The following is a 17,953-nucleotide window of genomic DNA, read 5'->3' on the forward strand; positions in this document are numbered from 1 at the left end:
CACTTATGACTCTATACTTGCTTTTTTAAAAACATAAAATGGGATCTCAATATATCATTTCTGAAACCTTTTAAATTTGGTCTTTCTTGAACATGTTTTTATGTCAAATACACTTTGTGTACATAGCTGTTATTAGCATGTTATTTTATCCTACACATCTTTCATAATTCAGTTAAGCAATCTTAGGGCTTTTTTATCAGTTTCCCCCCATGCTTTTTGCCGTTCTAAACAATGCTGAAATGCTGGTCTCATGATTAAATATTGGTTCACTTAATTTTTTCCACTGGAACAAATTTCTGGAAGTTGAATCGTTGGGTCAAAGTCTTCTAGTTACATTTTTAAGGCTTCATTTGGTAGGCTATGTATCACCAAACTGAAAACTGATAATTCTTTCTGGATGGCACTCCAGCTAGATTTATACGAATGCCCAAATAACAAGATCATTTTAAGGGTTAGCTAAGTTAGATTCTTTGGGAAATCAAATTGTACCTACAGTTAAGAAGCTTTGTCTTGATACATCATTATCTATTAGCTTCTTCAGGGGAACGTTTTCAATGAAAGGGGAAAGGCTTGATTTAACTTCCGTAAGTCTTACTTATGTAGCACGATTCCTGATTAAAAGAGAAAAATGACTTATATCTTAAGTTTCTTTCTGTACTAAAATGTTGTGAAAACAGGCACGTCGTCAGTAGGTGATCTCTGCTAAACAGCATAGAGCTGTTACAGACGAGATGTAGTTTATTGCCTACTAACATTTTTATGTACTGTCTGTTACCACCTGTTCAAGAATTTACTGGTACCGTCGTAGTTTGCAGGGTCGATTTATGTCAGTGTTTTAAGATAGGAAGGAGAAAACCTGCACATATTCTCAGCTTCATCAGCAAATGTTAATACCCTAACAAGATGAGATTATGAACTGTTACAAAAACTTCTTAAAATTGTTATCAGGACAGTATCCTTTCCTTGCCAAGATTTTATTGCATTTCATTTCCAAACGTTTCAGTTTTAGAGAAAGCACTTAAAAAAATTAGCAGCAGTCATGCATTATCAAATGACAGCATATGTTCTTGAAGCAAATTATACAGTCGCCCTAAAAGTTGTGTCATCCAAAAGGAGGGTATATGAAAAACAGTCATAGTTACATGTGGAAGTTTATATTTTTTATAAACTTTCGTATAGAGTTAAAGAATTTAAATGGGTTTTATATATGTGTTGAATCATTTTTTCCTTTTATCTTTCTGTGGCCCTAAGTCCATCTGTTTGGCTAAGAACTATTAGGATAAAGGAGCTCACCATTCACATACACAAAGCACACCAGAAGAGAAGACAGATCTCTTTTCTTCCTGTATTACTACAGGAAGCTCAGAACGCTTCTTGCCAGAGGCTCAGAGTGATAGAAAAAGGTTGTGTTTATATAGGAGGGCAGTGGATTCTACTTAGAAGTGTTCAGCCAACATTCAATAGCCAGTGTTTCTGTTAACTGCCTGTTAGTTTGTAGATGGTAATTACGATACGGCATGGTATTTGTCAGATTGTTTAGAGCCATGTTAGGAAAGTAGGTGTATTACTGTTCATCTGGCATTTTCATGTTTTGGAGTCTCATTTTTCAAATCTGTGTACCATCCAGGTGCCCCCTACGGAGACAGTTCCTCAGATCAAAAAGGAGAAACATAGTACGCAAGCTAAAAATCGAGCAAAAAGGAAACCTCCGAAAGGAATGTTTCTTTCTCAAGAAGACGTGGAGGCTGTTTCTGCCAACGCCACTGCGGCCACCACGGTGCTAAGGCAGCTAGACATGGAGTTGGTCTCCATCAAGCGGCAGGTACCGCGGGTCGGGGCTCACTGATGCTCAGGGGTCCCTGTGTGTTCCTCACACCTGAGTGTCCTCTTTCCACAAGCCTCTGAAGGGCATTTTATTTCTAAGGAACTGGACCGAAGACTTAGGTACTGATCCGTTGATATTTCTTTCTTTTTTAAATTTTTTTATTTTTTTTAATGTTTATTCATTTTTGAGAGAGAGAGAAAGAGCGAGCAAGTGAGCAGGGAAGGGCCAGAGAGAGAGAGGGAGACAGACATAGAATCTGAATCAGGCGCCAGACCCTGAGTGGTCAGCACAGAGCCTGACATGGGGCTTAAACTCAGGAACAGTGAGATCGTGACCTGAGCTGAAGTCCCTTAACTGACTGAGACGCCCAGGCATGCCCGCATTGATGTTTCTTAAATTGACTTTGAAACTAAAGGTATATATGTATACCTTTAATACACACACACACACACACACACACACACACACACACACACAGTGTGTATATGTGTCTGGGTGAATTTTCATAGTGTGAACACACCCACCACACGGCCACCATCTGGATCAAGAGATGAACTGCAGCCTCCCAAGCCCCATTCATTTCCCCTTTTATTAAATTTTTTTTATGTTTATTTATTTACTTATATTTTTTTGAGAGGGAAACAAGAGTGAGCAGGAGAGGGGCAGAGAGAGGGAGACACAGAATCTGAAGCAGGCTCCAGGCTCTGAGCTGTCAGCACAGAGCCCGACGCGGGGCTCCAACTCATGAACGGTGAGATCATGACCTGAGCCGAAGTCCGACGCTTAACCGACTGAGCCACCCAGCTGCCCCTCATTTCCCATTTTAGTTGCTGCCCCGAGGGGACTCAGCCTTGCCTCCCAGGCTTCACTAGTGCCCTTCTCACTCATTACCCACCTCCTTCCAGTTGGTGGCCACTGGTCTGACGTTTTAAACCAGACATTATTTTTATTCATTTTGGATTTTATATAAACAAAGTCATATGATGTAGTTTCTTTCATGCCCAGCATTGTTCAACATATGAGATCCATCCAGGTCGTCCTTTCTTATTGTTGTATAAATATCCTAAAACTAATCCACTGTACTATTACTAGGCATTTGGGTTGCTTCCCATTTGGGGCCGTTGACCAGTTAATACCGACGTGGATGTTTCTTTGACTCTTGCTGTATTATGTATGCATCTCTGTTGCATGTACACCTAAGAGTGGAATTACAGAGTATGCCTGTGTCCAGCATTTTCTAGAATAGTGCCAAGCAGTTTTCCACGGTGGGCTGCCAACTTATGTGAGGTTTGGTTGGCCTGCATTAGGGCTTACTCACTAACTGTTGCACTGTTGACATTTGGGCCCGGAGAATTCCTCGTTGTGAGTGTCCTGTGCATTGTGAGATGTTAAGCAGCATCTCTGGCCTCTAGATGCCAGCGGTTGTGACCTTGCCCCATCAGGTGTGACAACAGAAATGTCGTCAGGCCTTGCCAAAGTATTACCGCTCTCCCCCCCGCCGGGGGTGGGTCAAAATTACTTCCCCTTTCCCATTCTGAGGCTCACCTTTTGATGAACAGAAGTTCTTAATTTTAAGGTAGTCTAGTTTCTCGTTCTTTCCTTTTGTAGTTAGTGCTCTTTTCAGTTTTGGTAAGAACCTTTACTAAGAGTATGAAGATACTCTCCCATGCTGTCTTAAGTGTTGTTTGCCTTTACATTTTGATCTTCCGTCTATCTGGAAATGTTTTTCTGTGCATGCTGTTACGTATAGGGTGGATATTCATTTTGTTTTTCACGTGGCTATCTGGTTAACCGTGCTGTTTATTGGAAAAAAATCAAAACCAAAAACGATCCTTTTCCCACCGCAGTGATGGGCATCTTTGTTTCAAGTGCAGCGTCTGTATGTGTGTGGTCTGTTGTGACTTTGGTGTGTATGTCCGTCTTCACTGGCACCATCCTGCCTCGATTACAGGGGCCTTACAAACCTGAGTGTCTGGGCCAGGCGGTAAGTCCTCCAAGATTGTCTCTCCTGGCCCTTTGTGTTTCCATAGAAAATGTAGGTTCACCTTCTTGGTGTCCAGAAAAATAATTCTGCTAGAATTTTTATTGGAATTGTATTGAATGTCTAGATCAAAATAGAGAATGAACATTAAACCAGACAGCCACCCCTGTGATTCGTGAACGTGATCCCTCCCCTACCAGCACAGATCTGTCATTCTCTCCGTGTTCTGCCGCCTCTGTGTTTGGGGCTTTGTCAGAGTTCTCCCTGGATATTTGCTACTTTATGATAATCCTTTTCTGATTATTTGCCCTGGTATGGGGAACGGCGCATCATTACGCGGTGCATTGAAACTGCAAATTCAGCGGAGTAGCCAGCTGACTCTTGTCCCTTCATTAGTGCCCTGCCCCTCCCCCATCCTTCTGTCTCTGGAATTTGAAGCAAATTGTGGACTGATGGTTTACTTGTAGTTTTTGCTGCTTTTGATCTGTTGATTTGTTGGTTCCTTAGAAGGTTAAACTGGAGGCTGGCAGTCCTTTCTTTCCCAGATGAGAGGAGGGGTCTGTGCCCTGGTCTGGCAGCTCGGGGCGGGGGACAGCTCACAGCAGGACCAAGTGTTCCCCGAGCAGTCAGAGGATTGGCTCCTAGGCTTGGCTGCTGGCGCAGTTGCGCCCTAATCTTGGGAGAGTCACTTAATCTTTCTGGGCCTCTTTTCAAATGAGGAGATTAATCCTTGCCTGCCTGATCTTACAGGCTGTCTGAGGGCTGCAAGAGAGAGAGAGAGAGAGAGAGAGAGAGCGAGAGAGGGAATGTTTTAAGCTCTGTTTGTGCTGGAGGGGCTCTCTGAACGGGGCCCGGAGCCCCCACCCGCATCTTTGTCCTCCTTCCTCCTGGAGGGGACTGTCTCCCCCTGTGCCGAGCGGACTCCTGACGCTCACTGGTCGATGTTAATCTTCTGAGCAGAGAAAATGAGGCCCTTCTTGCACGCAGGTGTCGCAGTACAATAGATAGAACTGTCTTTGGTTTCACGGCCAGAATCAGGAGCAGGACTTTTTTATTTGAAAGTAGCTACTGAGAATCATGTGGAATAGAGGGGCTTCGGTTCATCGCTAACAGAGGAGACAGGTCGCCTGCCCCCCCTCACAGCCTGTCGGGGTTGCTGCCGAGTGCACTTGTCGACTCACAAATGGCCGTTTTATCTGGATGCTTCCACATGTGGTGGTGTCCCAGGGAAGGGTTCACATGAAAATAGCAGAAAACCTGACTGATAGCAGCTTAAACAATTGAGGATTTATTTTTATCAAATAGCAAGAAATCCCAGCATCGGTGGCTCCGGGCATTAGTCCGTTTGTTCACGGTGTGGTGACAGACCCGGATTCTTTTGCATTTCCTCCTCCACCATTCTTAGCGTGCCTGCTTTTCATCTCGCTCGTTGGCTCCCGTTGGAAGCTTCCAAAGCCATTTTGTGGCCTTCGCGTCTGCACTGGGGGCCGATGGAGAGGGGCCGGAGGCGGGGCCGACCCTCCCGTCCTTCCAGCAGGAAAAGCTTTTACCTTCTCGGGAACTCCTGTCCTCCCTGCGTGCTGCAGCTTTGCAAAACGGCTCCTCCTAGCCCCGAGGAGGACCACCAGCCTCTGTGGAAGATGCGAGAAGGGGGCTAGGGGCAGACGGCTCTTAGATTAGCCGGCGGCCAGTGCCTGTTGTGCTGGGTCTTTCTGAGTAGAGAATGAGAGGGTCACACAGGAAAGTAGGAAAAAAAAAGTCGCTAGGTAAGGCACCAGGCGAACTTGACTGCTATTTTGTTTTTTTCTTTAAATGCTGGTCACTTTAAAATTTTTTAATGTTTTAAAATTTTATTTTTTTTTTAATTTTATTAAAAAAAATTTAGGGGCGCCTGGGTGGCTCAGTCGGTTAAGCATCTGACTACGGCTCAGGACATGAGCTCACAGTTCATGACTTCAAGCCCCACATCAGACTCTGTGCTGACAGCTCAGAGCCTGGAGCTTGCTTGGGGGGATTCTGGGTCTCCCCCTCTCTCTGCCCCTCCCCTGCTTGTGCTGTCTCTCTGTCTCCCAAAAAATGAATAAATGTTAAAAAAAATTTTTTTTAGATAAAAAATAAATTAAAAAAATAAAAAAATAAATTTAATGTTTATTTTTGAGACAGAGAGGCAGAGCACGAGCAGGGGAGGGGCCGAGAGAGAGGGACACAGAATCTGAAGCAGACTCCAGGCACCCAGCTGTCAGCACAGACCCGGACGTGGGGCTGGAACTTACAAGCCTTGAGATCATGACCTGAGCCAAAGTCAGAGGCTCAACCGACTGAGCCACCCAGGCGCCCCTTTATATCCTATTTTTTATCCAGCTTGTTGCCACTCTGGCTTCCTTTCCAACTGGCATGATGGTAACCAAACCCTGTTCTTATTCATAAACACTTGAGTATTTCTAATAAGGAAAATGCATTAGGAAGAGAGGTGAAGGTTGATGAGAATTTAGAGCTAACTTTGAGTTCAGAATTTGCAGGTATTCTGTATAGCCACTTACATAATCTCTGCTTCTTTATCGATTTCAGAGAGAAAATGCATGTGGTGAATAGGTTGGTCTCCTTAGGAAATGTGTGTTACTTACTCACAATGCAATATATACCCCATTTCTTACCTGTGTAAACAACCAGCCAGAATGAATAGAACGACCTAGTAACCGGAATGCTGGGAGGCATGTAGTATTCTGGATAGCGGATTCTTTTGAGAATTTGTTAATAACTCTGTCACAAGTTTATGTGACTGAATATAACCTTGAATTATGAACATAGCCTTGAACATGCCCTTGCAGCATTTTATGGGTGGTTGGTACCTGAGAGCTCTGAGCAGGAGTCTTAAGACCGTGCTGTTGGACGGGGTAGCCGGTAGACACGTGTGGTTATTTACATTTAAGTTTGGATTAAAGTAGAAGAAATGAGAAGTTCAGTTCCTTAGCTGCATAAGCCACATATCAGGTGCTTAGTAGCAACCTGCGGGCGATGGCCATCGTGTCAGATGGCACGGCTTCAGCATGACGTCGCGTCAGAGAGCGTTCTGTGACACGGTGCTGGTCTGAGAATTGGGTGTTACTTTCCCAAGAACTTACTGTGGGTGAATTTCTGGTACCAGTTTATTTTCTTCTGACTTGTACCTTTTCAAAAATAAACTAAAGCAAATTTCAGAAAACCGGGGTCTTCGGTTTTGGTTTTACTATAGAGCAGGTTTTATGCACATTTCCTTTATTTTTCTTTTCAGTTGTCTCTGTGTTCTGACTTGGCGTGGGCCGTGTGTCTGGCAGGCTTTAAGGCCCTTACTAGTGGCAGACAGGGTCACTTCCTCGTCCCTGGAGTGCTGGTCCTCCTCACGGGGCCGCCAGTCCCCTGTACATCTCCACTCCCCTTTAGACCTTTCAGAAGAAGTAAACCCAGGAAAGGAAATGCAAAATTGGAATTCTGTGAAGTGTAAGTGCTTGAAAATGAAATTTGAGTCTAAGTAGGAAAAGCTTGTTCAAGGAGGAGAGAATTATTAAAGGGTCTGGGAGGCTGTGTCCTTCGCCACCATCCCCCACCTCTCAGAGTCCCGCTTTTTCTTCATTTGCCTTCATAAGGTTGCTGCTTTTGAGGGCACCTTCTGTTCCGGAGTGTCTCTGATGTTTTATTTGGGAAAATGAATCTGATCCTCCCCTTGCTTGCTCTTTTGCCCGTGGGATTATTTAGAAATGAAAAACCCTGGGGTTGATGCCCCCCTGGTCCTTGGCGCGGAGGTGCCCCTGCACGTGGAGCTGAGAGGGAGCCCGTTCCCAGGCCCGGCTCCTTCAGGAGTCCGGGCGCGAGTCCGGCGGGTTGTCCGCTGGATCGACTCAGCGGTTGCTGTTGTTCATGTCTGTCTTTCGATCGCTGAGAGGCAGTGAAAGGTTAGGTGCGTCGAATCAACACGGCCACGTGGAGAAGATCTAATCTGTGAGAAAGTGAAGAATTACGGTTGGCCAGAATCAGGCTGTGGGAAGGTAACACGCTGCTTTCTGCTTTCTCCTCGTTAAAGAAGGCCGCCCTGCGGGCTCCTGCGCAGGGGGTGCCTGGGCGGACCGCGCCGGGCCCCAGGAGGTGCACCTGCCGGCCTGCAGAGCACTGCCTCCCGGCTGCTTCCGCTCGGCCTGCTCCGCCCGGTCCGCGTGGCGGGAAGCCAGGCGTGGCCTGGTCTTGTGTGTCAGGCTTCAGATGTGGGTTCCGCCGCTCGGGGGGGGGGGGGGGGGGGGGGTGACATGTTCTCAAGTTGTGAATTAGGGCTGGGCACGCAGGAGCCTCTTGGCCACCATGCCCTCCTTCCCGTTGTCCCTCGTCTGCTGCTCTAAGCAAGTCCGTTAAAGAATCTCGGTAGATGCTCTGAAGGGATACTACAGCGACCTCAAATTTTGGTTACCATACAGATTAGGAACTTCTTTGCTCTTGGTTTTTTTCTCTTATTTTTTTTTTTAGTTCTGTTTTCTTTTCTTACCTTTACAAAAGTCGTTCATTTTTAAAATTTAAAAATTTCCTTTCTTCCAGATTCAGAATATTAAGCAGACGAACAGTGCTCTTAAAGAAAAACTTGACGGTGGAATAGAACCGTATCGGCTTCCAGAGGTAGGACTCTATTGACCGTCACCTTAGAAGTCATACCCAAGTTTCATGTGTTTACGAATTTAATATTAGGGCACCTGGGGGGCTCAGTCAGTTGAGCTTCGGACTTGGGCTCAGGTCATGGTCTCCCGGTTCATGGGTTCAAGCCCCGCATCCAGTTTTCTGCTGACAGCTCAGCCTGCTTTGGATTCTCTGGCTCCCTCCTTCCCGCCCTCCCTCTCCCTCCCTCCCTCTCCCTCCCTCCCTCTCTCTCTCTCTCTCTCTCTCTCTCTCAAAAATAAATAAGCATTAAAAAAAAAAGAATTTAATATCTCTATAATGTATCTCCAGCATACATCCCATAGAAAGAAAGTTGTAGACACAATCTTTATAAACCCAATTGACGTTGAAATTCTGGTATTCTGAGAAATTGTAAGAAAAAAAATAAGATTCATTAAGTCTGACGAGGATGCCCTCGCCTGTAACTGCGTTATGCTCATACGGCTCCTCTGGGTGTGCAGGTCGCTCAGAAGTGTAACGCACGCTGGACCACGGAAGAGCAGCTTCTCGCAGTACAAGGTACGGGGGTCCTCCTGGTAAGAGGCTTGGGGCCGCAGGTGCCTTTAGGAAGAGTCATGCCCCACCCCACTCCCGTGGCACCACTTGTGTTGAAACACGCTCTTAGGAGTGTGTCGGGTTCCGGATGGTCAGAAAGTATAAAATCCTGAAAGCAGCAGACTGAATGTTAAGAGTTTTACGGTTGGAGCTCTTCTAGTCCTGGGGACCCGGAAAAGAATGCACAAAGTCCACCGGGTGCCGGCTGGGTGACGTCAGTCGTCTTGGGATACGTGACTGGAGGTGCAGGTTTCCGGATGACAGGGTCATACTGGCCTTCTTGGATCAGTCATCTACGAAACAGATCTAGGTTGCTGCTTTTTCCAGTGTATAATACATTAAGATCGTGCCTGCAGTTAAAAGCTCCAAGTGTTTTCTTATCTGGATCTAAAGGAAGGGGGGTAAGTCTCAATTGTGTGGGGTTTTAAAAGTTGTTTTTATCCTGTACTGAAAAACAGTGCTCTCTTACATCCTTAGCCATCAGGAAATACGGCCGAGATTTTCAGGCAATCTCAGATGTGATTGGGAACAAATCAGTGGTACAAGTGAAAAACTTTTTTGTAAACTATCGACGCCGCTTCAACATAGATGAAGTTTTACAAGAATGGGAGGCGGAACATGGGAAAGAAGAGACCAATGGGCCCAGTAGCCAGAAACCTATCAAGTCCCCAGATAATTCTATCAAGATGCCTGAAGAGGAAGACGAGGTAAATCTGAAACAGTAGGATCTCTGCCAGATTCATGCTCCATATTCAGTGTCTTCTTTGATGGCCTTTCTCGGCTGGAGAAATATTTTTAGCTCTCAGCTCTGTCAGTGACTTGACTTTTCCCCATAAAAACCTTAATATGTGTGTTGACACAGTTAGTTTTGGTCACTAGGTATATTGCTCACATTTTAATTCCTGTACAGATTCCTAGTTCCATCCTGGTTTTCTCCAGCCACAAAATACTGCACTTTACCAAAGTTTCCTTAGATCCTGGAAGAACTCAGCCCTGAAACGGTAAGTTGGAAGTGGTTGTCGAAGGTGTGTTGGCATCGCAGTGGGAGGTTAATGACCTTACTGCTGAATCGGCTTGGCTAGCCGGCCAGGAGCTCCTGCGTCTGTCTCTGCTGTCCCGAGTCGTCCAGGCTTTGATGCGGTCGGGGCTAACGGGTTCAAGTATTGATGGAGACCGTTCTGGGTCCTGTGTTTGGCCGGAGCTTCCAGGCTGGTGGCCGACATTCTGGCAACCTCCAGGTTAGCTATACCGATTTCATCGCCTACTCAGCAGAGATTAGGCACGAGGTTACCGAGGCTGCACGGACCCATCTGCTGCCTCCCTGCTTCCTGTGACGGGGTCACCTGCCATTTCCCCGTCCAGCCTGGCCTGCCCTGCCACGTCTTTACCCCCACTCCCACAGAGAGGAGGAGGGGGCCGGGCAGAGGTAAGAGTTAATTGCCAGTCGCTTTGGTGTGCGTTTGTTCACAGACACGGAATTTTAAGGATTAGTTGAGCTTTCCGGGAAAACCTTCTCATCAGAGGCTCCCCCAAACCATGCGGGAGTGATTTGAAATGACCTATTTAGTACTGTCTGTTCTCCCCCCTTTGCTCCAAGGGTCTGGCTGTAGAAGCAGCCCAGAGACCCCCTCTTGAGCCGAGCACAGAGTGCCTCACGAGGGAGACCCCCCCCCCCCCCCGCCCAACGTGACGCACCCAGCGTGTTGGGCTCTTTAGAGCTTTGTGCCAGAAAATCTTTGGACTGTTGATAACATTTATAGCGGAATTCGCATTATTAACAATGCGAGTGGTTCCCCCGAGCCACACCCATGGCACGGCCCAGCCTGAGACCCCGGAACATAACGGCTTACAAGCAGAAGTTTTTATCTCTCAGCAGTGATGTTTGTCCCGGTGCTTGTTGCCCCTTTAGCAACAGATCAACCTCTCTGAAGTCCTGGACTCCATTTAGGAAGCATTGAGAAGATGAGAATTATGCACTTGATCTTAGCCAACAGGCCGAGAAGCGATAGAGAAGATGAGAATTATGAAGGAAGGAACATTAGAATTTGCCGGAATGAAAGCTTTCTTCCATGTATGTTCTCCAGCTTTGGTGCCAGGAAGCAGAAATCATAGGAAACTCTCCAGATTTTATCAAAGCAGGTGTTGGCAGGGTTAAGCCTAAAAATACGGTCATAAATTTGGGACCAAGGGTCGCCACCAACGGGACAGGCTCTCAGTTCTTGTGCATATACTTTCCTTCCTTTTCTTATGTCTGCTTCATTCACTCACAGTTACTTTTTTTTCTGACAAAGTCCAGAAGTCCATTCTTCACGGTCCACTTACCATGTCGATCGAACATCAAAATAGCCCGGTAATTCTCTGCCCGGTCTGTGGTAGCATTGGCCCAGTCGTGACTGGTCTCCCACCACAGGCATGCCTTTGTTTTGCCTTGGTGGTCCATCTTCCATGCATCTGTTTCCCCAGCCTTCTCCGCAAAACTGGCGGCATCGCCTGACTTGTCCTTAGCGGACAACATTTATCTTGTCTGTAAACATTCTCACCCTCTTCAGCCATTTCCACCCCCTCCCCCCACAGTTCATTTCCTTTTTTTTTGGTCCCTTTTATGCCCCCTATAGTACCCCGCTTTCCCGCTCCACCGCCCGGCTTTTCTGTTCTCCATATGTTAGTTTGCAAAAGGAAATGAATCTGTAGGGACCAGCTACTGTTCTGTGTCCACCAGGGGCCCGGGGGGACTTGTAAGAGCCCTGGTTAATTGTCCAGCCAGTGCCCAGAAATTGGCCTCCTCATTCTTGTGTATCCTGTGGAATCCAGCAGCTAAGAAAGATGTCTGCTGGCGTCCTGCCTGCCCCTTCTGCCCTCAGATTTTATGTGTTATGCGGCACAAAGAGGGAGGAGGCCTTGAGAACTGCCAGAAGTTCTAGTAACGTAACTGTTAGCTGTAGGCCGTTTCTTTCGGGGCTGAGAAAGGGCAGGCGGCCCAAGGGTTTTAAGCTTTTGAGATTCCGAGTTCTCCGAGGTGGACAAGGATGCCGTTCCCGGCGAGGGGCGGATGGATGGGTGTCCGGGTGAGGGGATGCGGACCATGACCGGCTTGGAGGTAGAGTCTCACTCACAGTTACAGAATGAACACAAAGCCCCTGACCCGGCCAACTGTTCTCATCAGTTATGATGTCAACTGAAGGAACAGCTGTTTTCAGATTGGGGTTTATAGCCCAGTGGTTCCCCCAGCAGTAGGACATCAAGGGGCACCTGGGTGGCTCAGTCGGTGAAGCGTCTGACGCCTGGTTTGGGCGCAGGTCCTGAGCTCACGGTTTATGAGTTTTAAGCCCCACGTTGGGCTCTGTGCTGATGGTGCAGAGCCTGCCTGCAGTTCTTTGTCACTCTCTGCCCCTCCCCGCCCCCCCCCCCCCCCCCCCCGCTCACTCTCTCTGTCTCTCTCTCAAAATAAATAAACCTAAAAAAATTTTTCAACGTTTGTAAAAAAAGGACATCTTGGGACACTTGGGAGTGCAGTTAAGAAATGCCTTTGAGGCTTTTATAGAGGACCCTGCCGCCTTCACTCTCCCGTGTGTTCACTCTCCCGTGTGTCCCCGCGTCCCAGCAGGGGCCAGGGGCTGTTGGTTGAACGGGGCCCGTGCCACGGCACCCCCTCCAGCCAGGGCGGTCGGCCCCAAGTGCTACTGTCCGCCCAGGGATTTTACGTAATCCTGTGGAGTGGGGGTCGTTACTGTGCACATTCTGGGAACAAGGAAGCTGAAGCTGAAAAAGCAATCCCTCCGCCAAGGATACACGTCTAGAAAGCGGCAGAGCCAGCATTTGAGCCCGAGACTCCTGGCTGTAGAGGCCTCCCTCGTGCCGCCTGCCGCCTCCTCCTCGGGCCCCGTGCCGAGAGCCCGCGGGGCCCTGGGTTTGCGGGACAGCGGGGCCGGCCGCACACCTTCCTGCCCTCTCGGGTCCGCCAGAGGTAGCGGCTTGAGTTGTTTACCCGCGCTCTGATGCTTCCGTCCTTCTTCCTTCTCCTCTCCTCAGGCTGCTTCTGTGCTAGACGTCAGATATGCATCTGCTTCCTGAGAAACTCTGCCAGCTTTGAGCACTTGGTATGGACGCCTGTGTTATCCAGGATATCAGGTATCACACGCCATCACCTAGCCATCTGCGTCACATCTCTGTGGACAAGCAGCTATTACCAAAAAGGCGTACACTTCCAGTCCTGTGCTGCATCTGCCTTAATCCTGTGCTCGTTCCTCCACGCTGGCGCCACTCCCCAGAGAGTCCCGCCGCATCTCACGCTCTGCCCCGGCGCTGGCGGAGTCTCGTGGCCCGCACGCCTCCCGTGACCCCGGGGACCCCTCCCCAGTCGGAGTTCCTGAGCCCCACCCGTGGCAGCTCTGCCCAGTCAGCAGCTTCAGACAGGTAGTCGACTTGGAAGGCACGACTCTGCTCCTGCATGGCCTGCGGTTCCACCTCGTGCATCATGTAATTTTCAGAGTGACTGTGACCTGTCGGCCTTTTAGAAAGTTTCTCTTGTTCTTTTCTGAGGCGTCCACTAAGCGATATCATGCTTCTTTGGAAATCGCAGGATGCTGGCAGACTGCGTTATAACCTTCGTCGTGCCAAACATCCCGAGACAGCTCCCGTCTCCCCAGACATCGGGTGTAATTATGGTTTGTAAATTTAGCTGGCTCAAATCTCGCCCTTCTCCCTTCCCAGCTGGTAGAAAGCTCATTCACAGCAACTCTCCTTGGACATCAGCTTAGAGGGAATGTGGACTCAACACTTTCTGCCTTCAGCTTTCAGCACTGGAATCCCGGGACAGGTGCCGCTCTGTCTTTCCCGCCCCGCCCCGCCCCCCCCCCCCCCCCCCCCCCCCCCCCCCCCCCCGCCATCCGGCTCCAAGAGACGCGGTCCACACCACTGCACCTGGTGCTCGTGCATTTGGAATTGGTGCCTTCTCCTTTTGGCAAACCACGTTATCGACCCGTTTTCTGTTTTAGTGTCTTACTTCTTCTTTAAAGTTTATTGCTTGCCAAAGAGAACATCACTGAGATTAGGAGACAGGGGAGAAATTGCTGCAGATTCTGACAGAGTGCAGATTTTAAATGTCAGGTTAGCTCCATAAAGGGGATTAGAATGGCGGGTGATGGCTTTGTAGAGCCACACGCTGTGTGTTCCCCATCCTGCTGGTACGCCGTGTCACCCCGTACAGCCTTTTGTCCTTCATGTGCTGATGTGACCGTCTAAGCTCCATCCTCCCTCTTTTACTATCATAGTACAGGACAGAGAAGTGACCCGTTGGTTGGCTCTAGTAAGACCAAGACGGAAAGAAGCAGTGTGCAAAAGTGGTCTGTAATGCCTTTTGGTTGGACTGGGAACAAGTAAATATTTCTCATAAATGTTCTGAGATTTCCAGAATCACTTAATCTCGTACTGGACTGTGGACCTGCTGCAGGGCTGAGGGACAGACCTCACACTGCCCTCTCGCGTCCCCTGTGTCCCGCCCGCGGTCCGTGCAGCCCGCACTAAATATGTTGAAGGAGCTTTTCTGTCGCCGTAGTTTTGCGTCATTGAAACACTTTTCCTGCTTTCAATACCAAAAAGAAAAAAAAATGCAGATGCTTTAAGGCACAAACAGAATTCGTAAGAATTTAAAATATGCAATTAAAATTTGATGTGTTTTGACTCCCAAGCACCTTGCTTTTTCCCTTTTTTTTTTTTTTTTTTTTTTTTTTAAGGCCAGCTGACTGTCTCTTTAGGAAGAGGGTCAGCTAGAAACCTAGACTTTGGAATTGTACATTTTTAGAAATCCGGAGAAAGGTCATTCTCAAGGGGAGTGAAGTGGGACTCTCCTGACTTCGTCATCTTGTCCCTTCCCGGGGTGTCCGTGGGTCAGGTAAGAGCGTGCGAACGGCATGAGAGGAGGCTGGCGCGGGCAGCGCAGTGACACTTAGGAACGACGCGGGGTGTGAGCCTGCTCTGGCTTTGGGAGATGGCAGGGCGAACATGGAGAGGAGGCGGCCTGCAGTTTGCACATCGCTCCGAGGGGACACTGGGCGAGAAGCGAGGCCGAGGGTTCTCTGTGCTGCTTCTCGGGGCCTCCTTCCTCATAACAGGGCAGCGGCAGGGGTCTCATTCTGCCCGTAGGTCGGAGGCCTGTCCCTCTCTGCACGCCCGGAGCCGTTTGCCTGGAGAGCTGGTCCCTTCTGGCAGTGCTCGCTGGCTCGATGGCGCTTCCTCGGAAGCGTGGCGGGCCCCCGTGTGTCTTGCCCCGTGCCCTTACGTGCCGCCGGGCACCGAGCGGTCCCCCGTCCCGAAGGGTCGCTGCTCCGGCTTGGCGGACCACAGCGGCCTGGTTCTGGTCCCTGCACGGAGCAGAGGCATAGCATTCTCATTCGCCTGAGGTTGGAAAGATTGGAAAGGTGGTTGTCTTTGCCTGGCCCCCTTGTAGTTTCATGCCTAAGGTAGCGTTGTGCTTCAGACTGTTCCATTATACTTATACTGTCTTTGCGACGATGTTGTAAATGCAAGAAATTACTTCGCTTTAAAAGCCGAGTGATTGATCTTATTTATGTGAAGCCCCCTTTTTAACATATCAAGACTTCGGTGCATAGCAGGTCGTGTTTGGATGTGTAAGGGTCCACAGTGACAGCTGCTTCGGATGCAATGTTCACTTAAGCTTTGTCTTCTTAAAAACGATCAATGTGAATGTCATAATTATATATATATTTTTGTGGGAAATTTCTCCTAAGTATAAGTTATTGTGCAAAATATAGTACCATTGAAGCAAATGATAGTTTAACTTTTAGTTTAGAAATCCTAAAAGATATAAATTGTATTGCATATGCATTAAAAGTTTGTTTTATTTAATTTTATGTAGGTGTGTAAGGCGTTAGGAAAAAATTGTTTTCGCTTATCCATTTAAACACCTTGTTACTTGAATATTGTGCTGACTGGTCCGAAACAGTGACCGGTCCCGTAACGTAGCTCTGTTGCCCAGCAAGTACAGGCCTCCGTCGTGCTGACCACATACCCACTGTGTGGCCTCAGCACTTCTGTGCCCACCAGGACACCAGTTCCTCAGAAGGGTCTTTGGTAGTTTGGAACCTGTGAGACCCTTCGATAGTCACACACCTCTCTGATGACGACGCACAACTGCAAACGTTGCCGCGTTTTACGGGCTGATTGCGGAGTCGTCTCCCGTGTGTAAAAGTTCCCTCAGACGTCACACGCCACTCTGAGTGTGCTCCTCGTCACTTTAAATTTCAACTACGCCCTATTTTTGTCTTTCTGAATATCAGATGTACTATTGGTATACTTGCGTACCAAAACTAAGCCACACAGTGCATTACACTAACTGGATCCCTGCTTCGCGGAGCAAAGGAAAGACGGAGCCCACTCCCGACGAGAGCCTCGCTTCCTCTCTCGTCCGGCCTGTGTCCGAGCCTAGTGACCCAGGAGTCCAGCTCTCAGTATCCAGTGAAGCTTTGCTTCGAGTGGACTCAAGGTAGTTAGCTGATCTGAACCTAGTGATCTCGTGCAATGCTCAGAAACAGATCCTCTCTCTGCCACTCCCCGGATCCCCGCAGCTCTTCCCTCACGATAGTAAAGCACAATTGCAGCAATGTTACAATTCAGAAGGAAGGTCAGTGTAGTCTATGCATGTTGTGTGATGATGAGTGTTTACAGTCACCTCCGAAAACTAAAGTTTATACTGGAGTGGATAGTATTCCATTACGTAGACCTATCAACTTTGCTAAGTGCTTTTTAGATTGCTTAAAAATTTTTCAAGATTTTAAAAGATGTATAAGGTTAAGTTTGCAAATATAATGGAAATGCTGTATATCTTTTGAAGTGATAAAATCCACGTTGGAATTTTAAAGAAAATATGTTGTAATAATGCTGTTGTAAGTAATATTTTAATGTCTCTTTTTGCCTGTTTTCTATATCAGCACATTCATCGTGGTGAATGTTCATAGCATTATAATTGCTTAGCCATTGAATGATAACATTTGTTAGTGGAGATTGAAAAATTTATTTGTGAAATTCTGCAGAATTCATTTTTCTATTTCTAATATTTGCTGAGGTTAAATAAAAATTTTCAAGCCATTGATGTAATAAAATATGAAAGAAAACCATTTTCTGCACCCTCCACTTTGCACCCAAGCAGAGCCCCCGCCCTCAGACGCGGTGGGGTTTTGCACTGGGCCTTGGGGCCTCTGAGTGTCTAAATCCCCCAGAATGGCACCCTGTGGGCACAGCCAGGGATGCCTCTTGTTCTTAGCCTGTAGCTGTCCCTGAGCTGCATTTCTTTTCTAAGGTAGGATGATCTTCTGCTTGGGACCAAATTGAGGTGCGTGAGTTCATAAAGCTGGCGGCGGTTGGGGGCACCTGGGTGGCTCGGTGGGGTTAAGCGGCCGACTTCGGCTCAGGTCATGATCTCGCAGTTGGTGGGTTCGAGCCCCGCGTGGGGCTCTGTGCTGACGGCTCTGAGCCTGGGGCCCCGCTTCGGATTCTGTGTCTCCCTCGCTCTCTGCCCCTCCCCCACTCCCGCTGTGTCTGTCTCTCTCTCTCAGAATTAAATAAACATTTTTAAAAAAGAACAAAGGTTGGCGGCGGTTGAGGGTTTAAATTTAAAGGTTCACGGAGAGGACGTTTCTTTCCCCATCGGTGGTTTTTCTGTTTTCAGCGTGACCAGGCTCCACACCTGGATGCAGGCCTCTGCTCGGCCCCCGGACTGTGGCAGTGACGAGGTGAGCCCGCCACCTTGGCGCCTCTGGCCCGCGGAGCGTGGACGCAGCTCTGCCCTCGGCCCCTCGGAGTGGTAGGAAGAACACCGGCCGCCTCTGCACTCTCGTTTCTTAGCCAGAACGTAGGACTTGGTTAGAGAACAGCTGTACGAGCCCCGCTTCCGAATCCAGTGT

The 17,953-nt window shown here is 48.2% G+C and overlaps 1 protein-coding gene across 1 annotated transcript in view; it reads left to right on the plus strand.

Moving 5' to 3' along the window:
* RCOR1 (REST corepressor 1) overlaps window positions 1-17,167 on the plus strand; it is a 126,759-nt gene extending 109,592 nt beyond the window's left edge. Inside the window, exons 8-12 of the mRNA XM_019461907.2 lie at window positions 1,628-1,822; window positions 8,367-8,444; window positions 8,942-8,999; window positions 9,513-9,742; window positions 13,065-17,167. Of these exons, the coding sequence (XP_019317452.2) occupies window positions 1,628-1,822; window positions 8,367-8,444; window positions 8,942-8,999; window positions 9,513-9,742; window positions 13,065-13,106 (603 nt within the window). The 3' untranslated portion in view covers window positions 13,107-17,167. The remainder of the gene's footprint in view (window positions 1-1,627; window positions 1,823-8,366; window positions 8,445-8,941; window positions 9,000-9,512; window positions 9,743-13,064) is intronic.
* Window positions 17,168-17,953: the final 786 nt, after the last annotated feature.

Source organism: Panthera pardus, unplaced genomic scaffold (genome assembly GCF_024362965.1).
Source record: "Panthera pardus isolate Hobbes unplaced genomic scaffold, ASM2436296v1 HiC_scaffold_24, whole genome shotgun sequence".
In the NCBI taxonomy this organism is placed as follows: domain Eukaryota; kingdom Metazoa; phylum Chordata; class Mammalia; order Carnivora; family Felidae; genus Panthera; species Panthera pardus.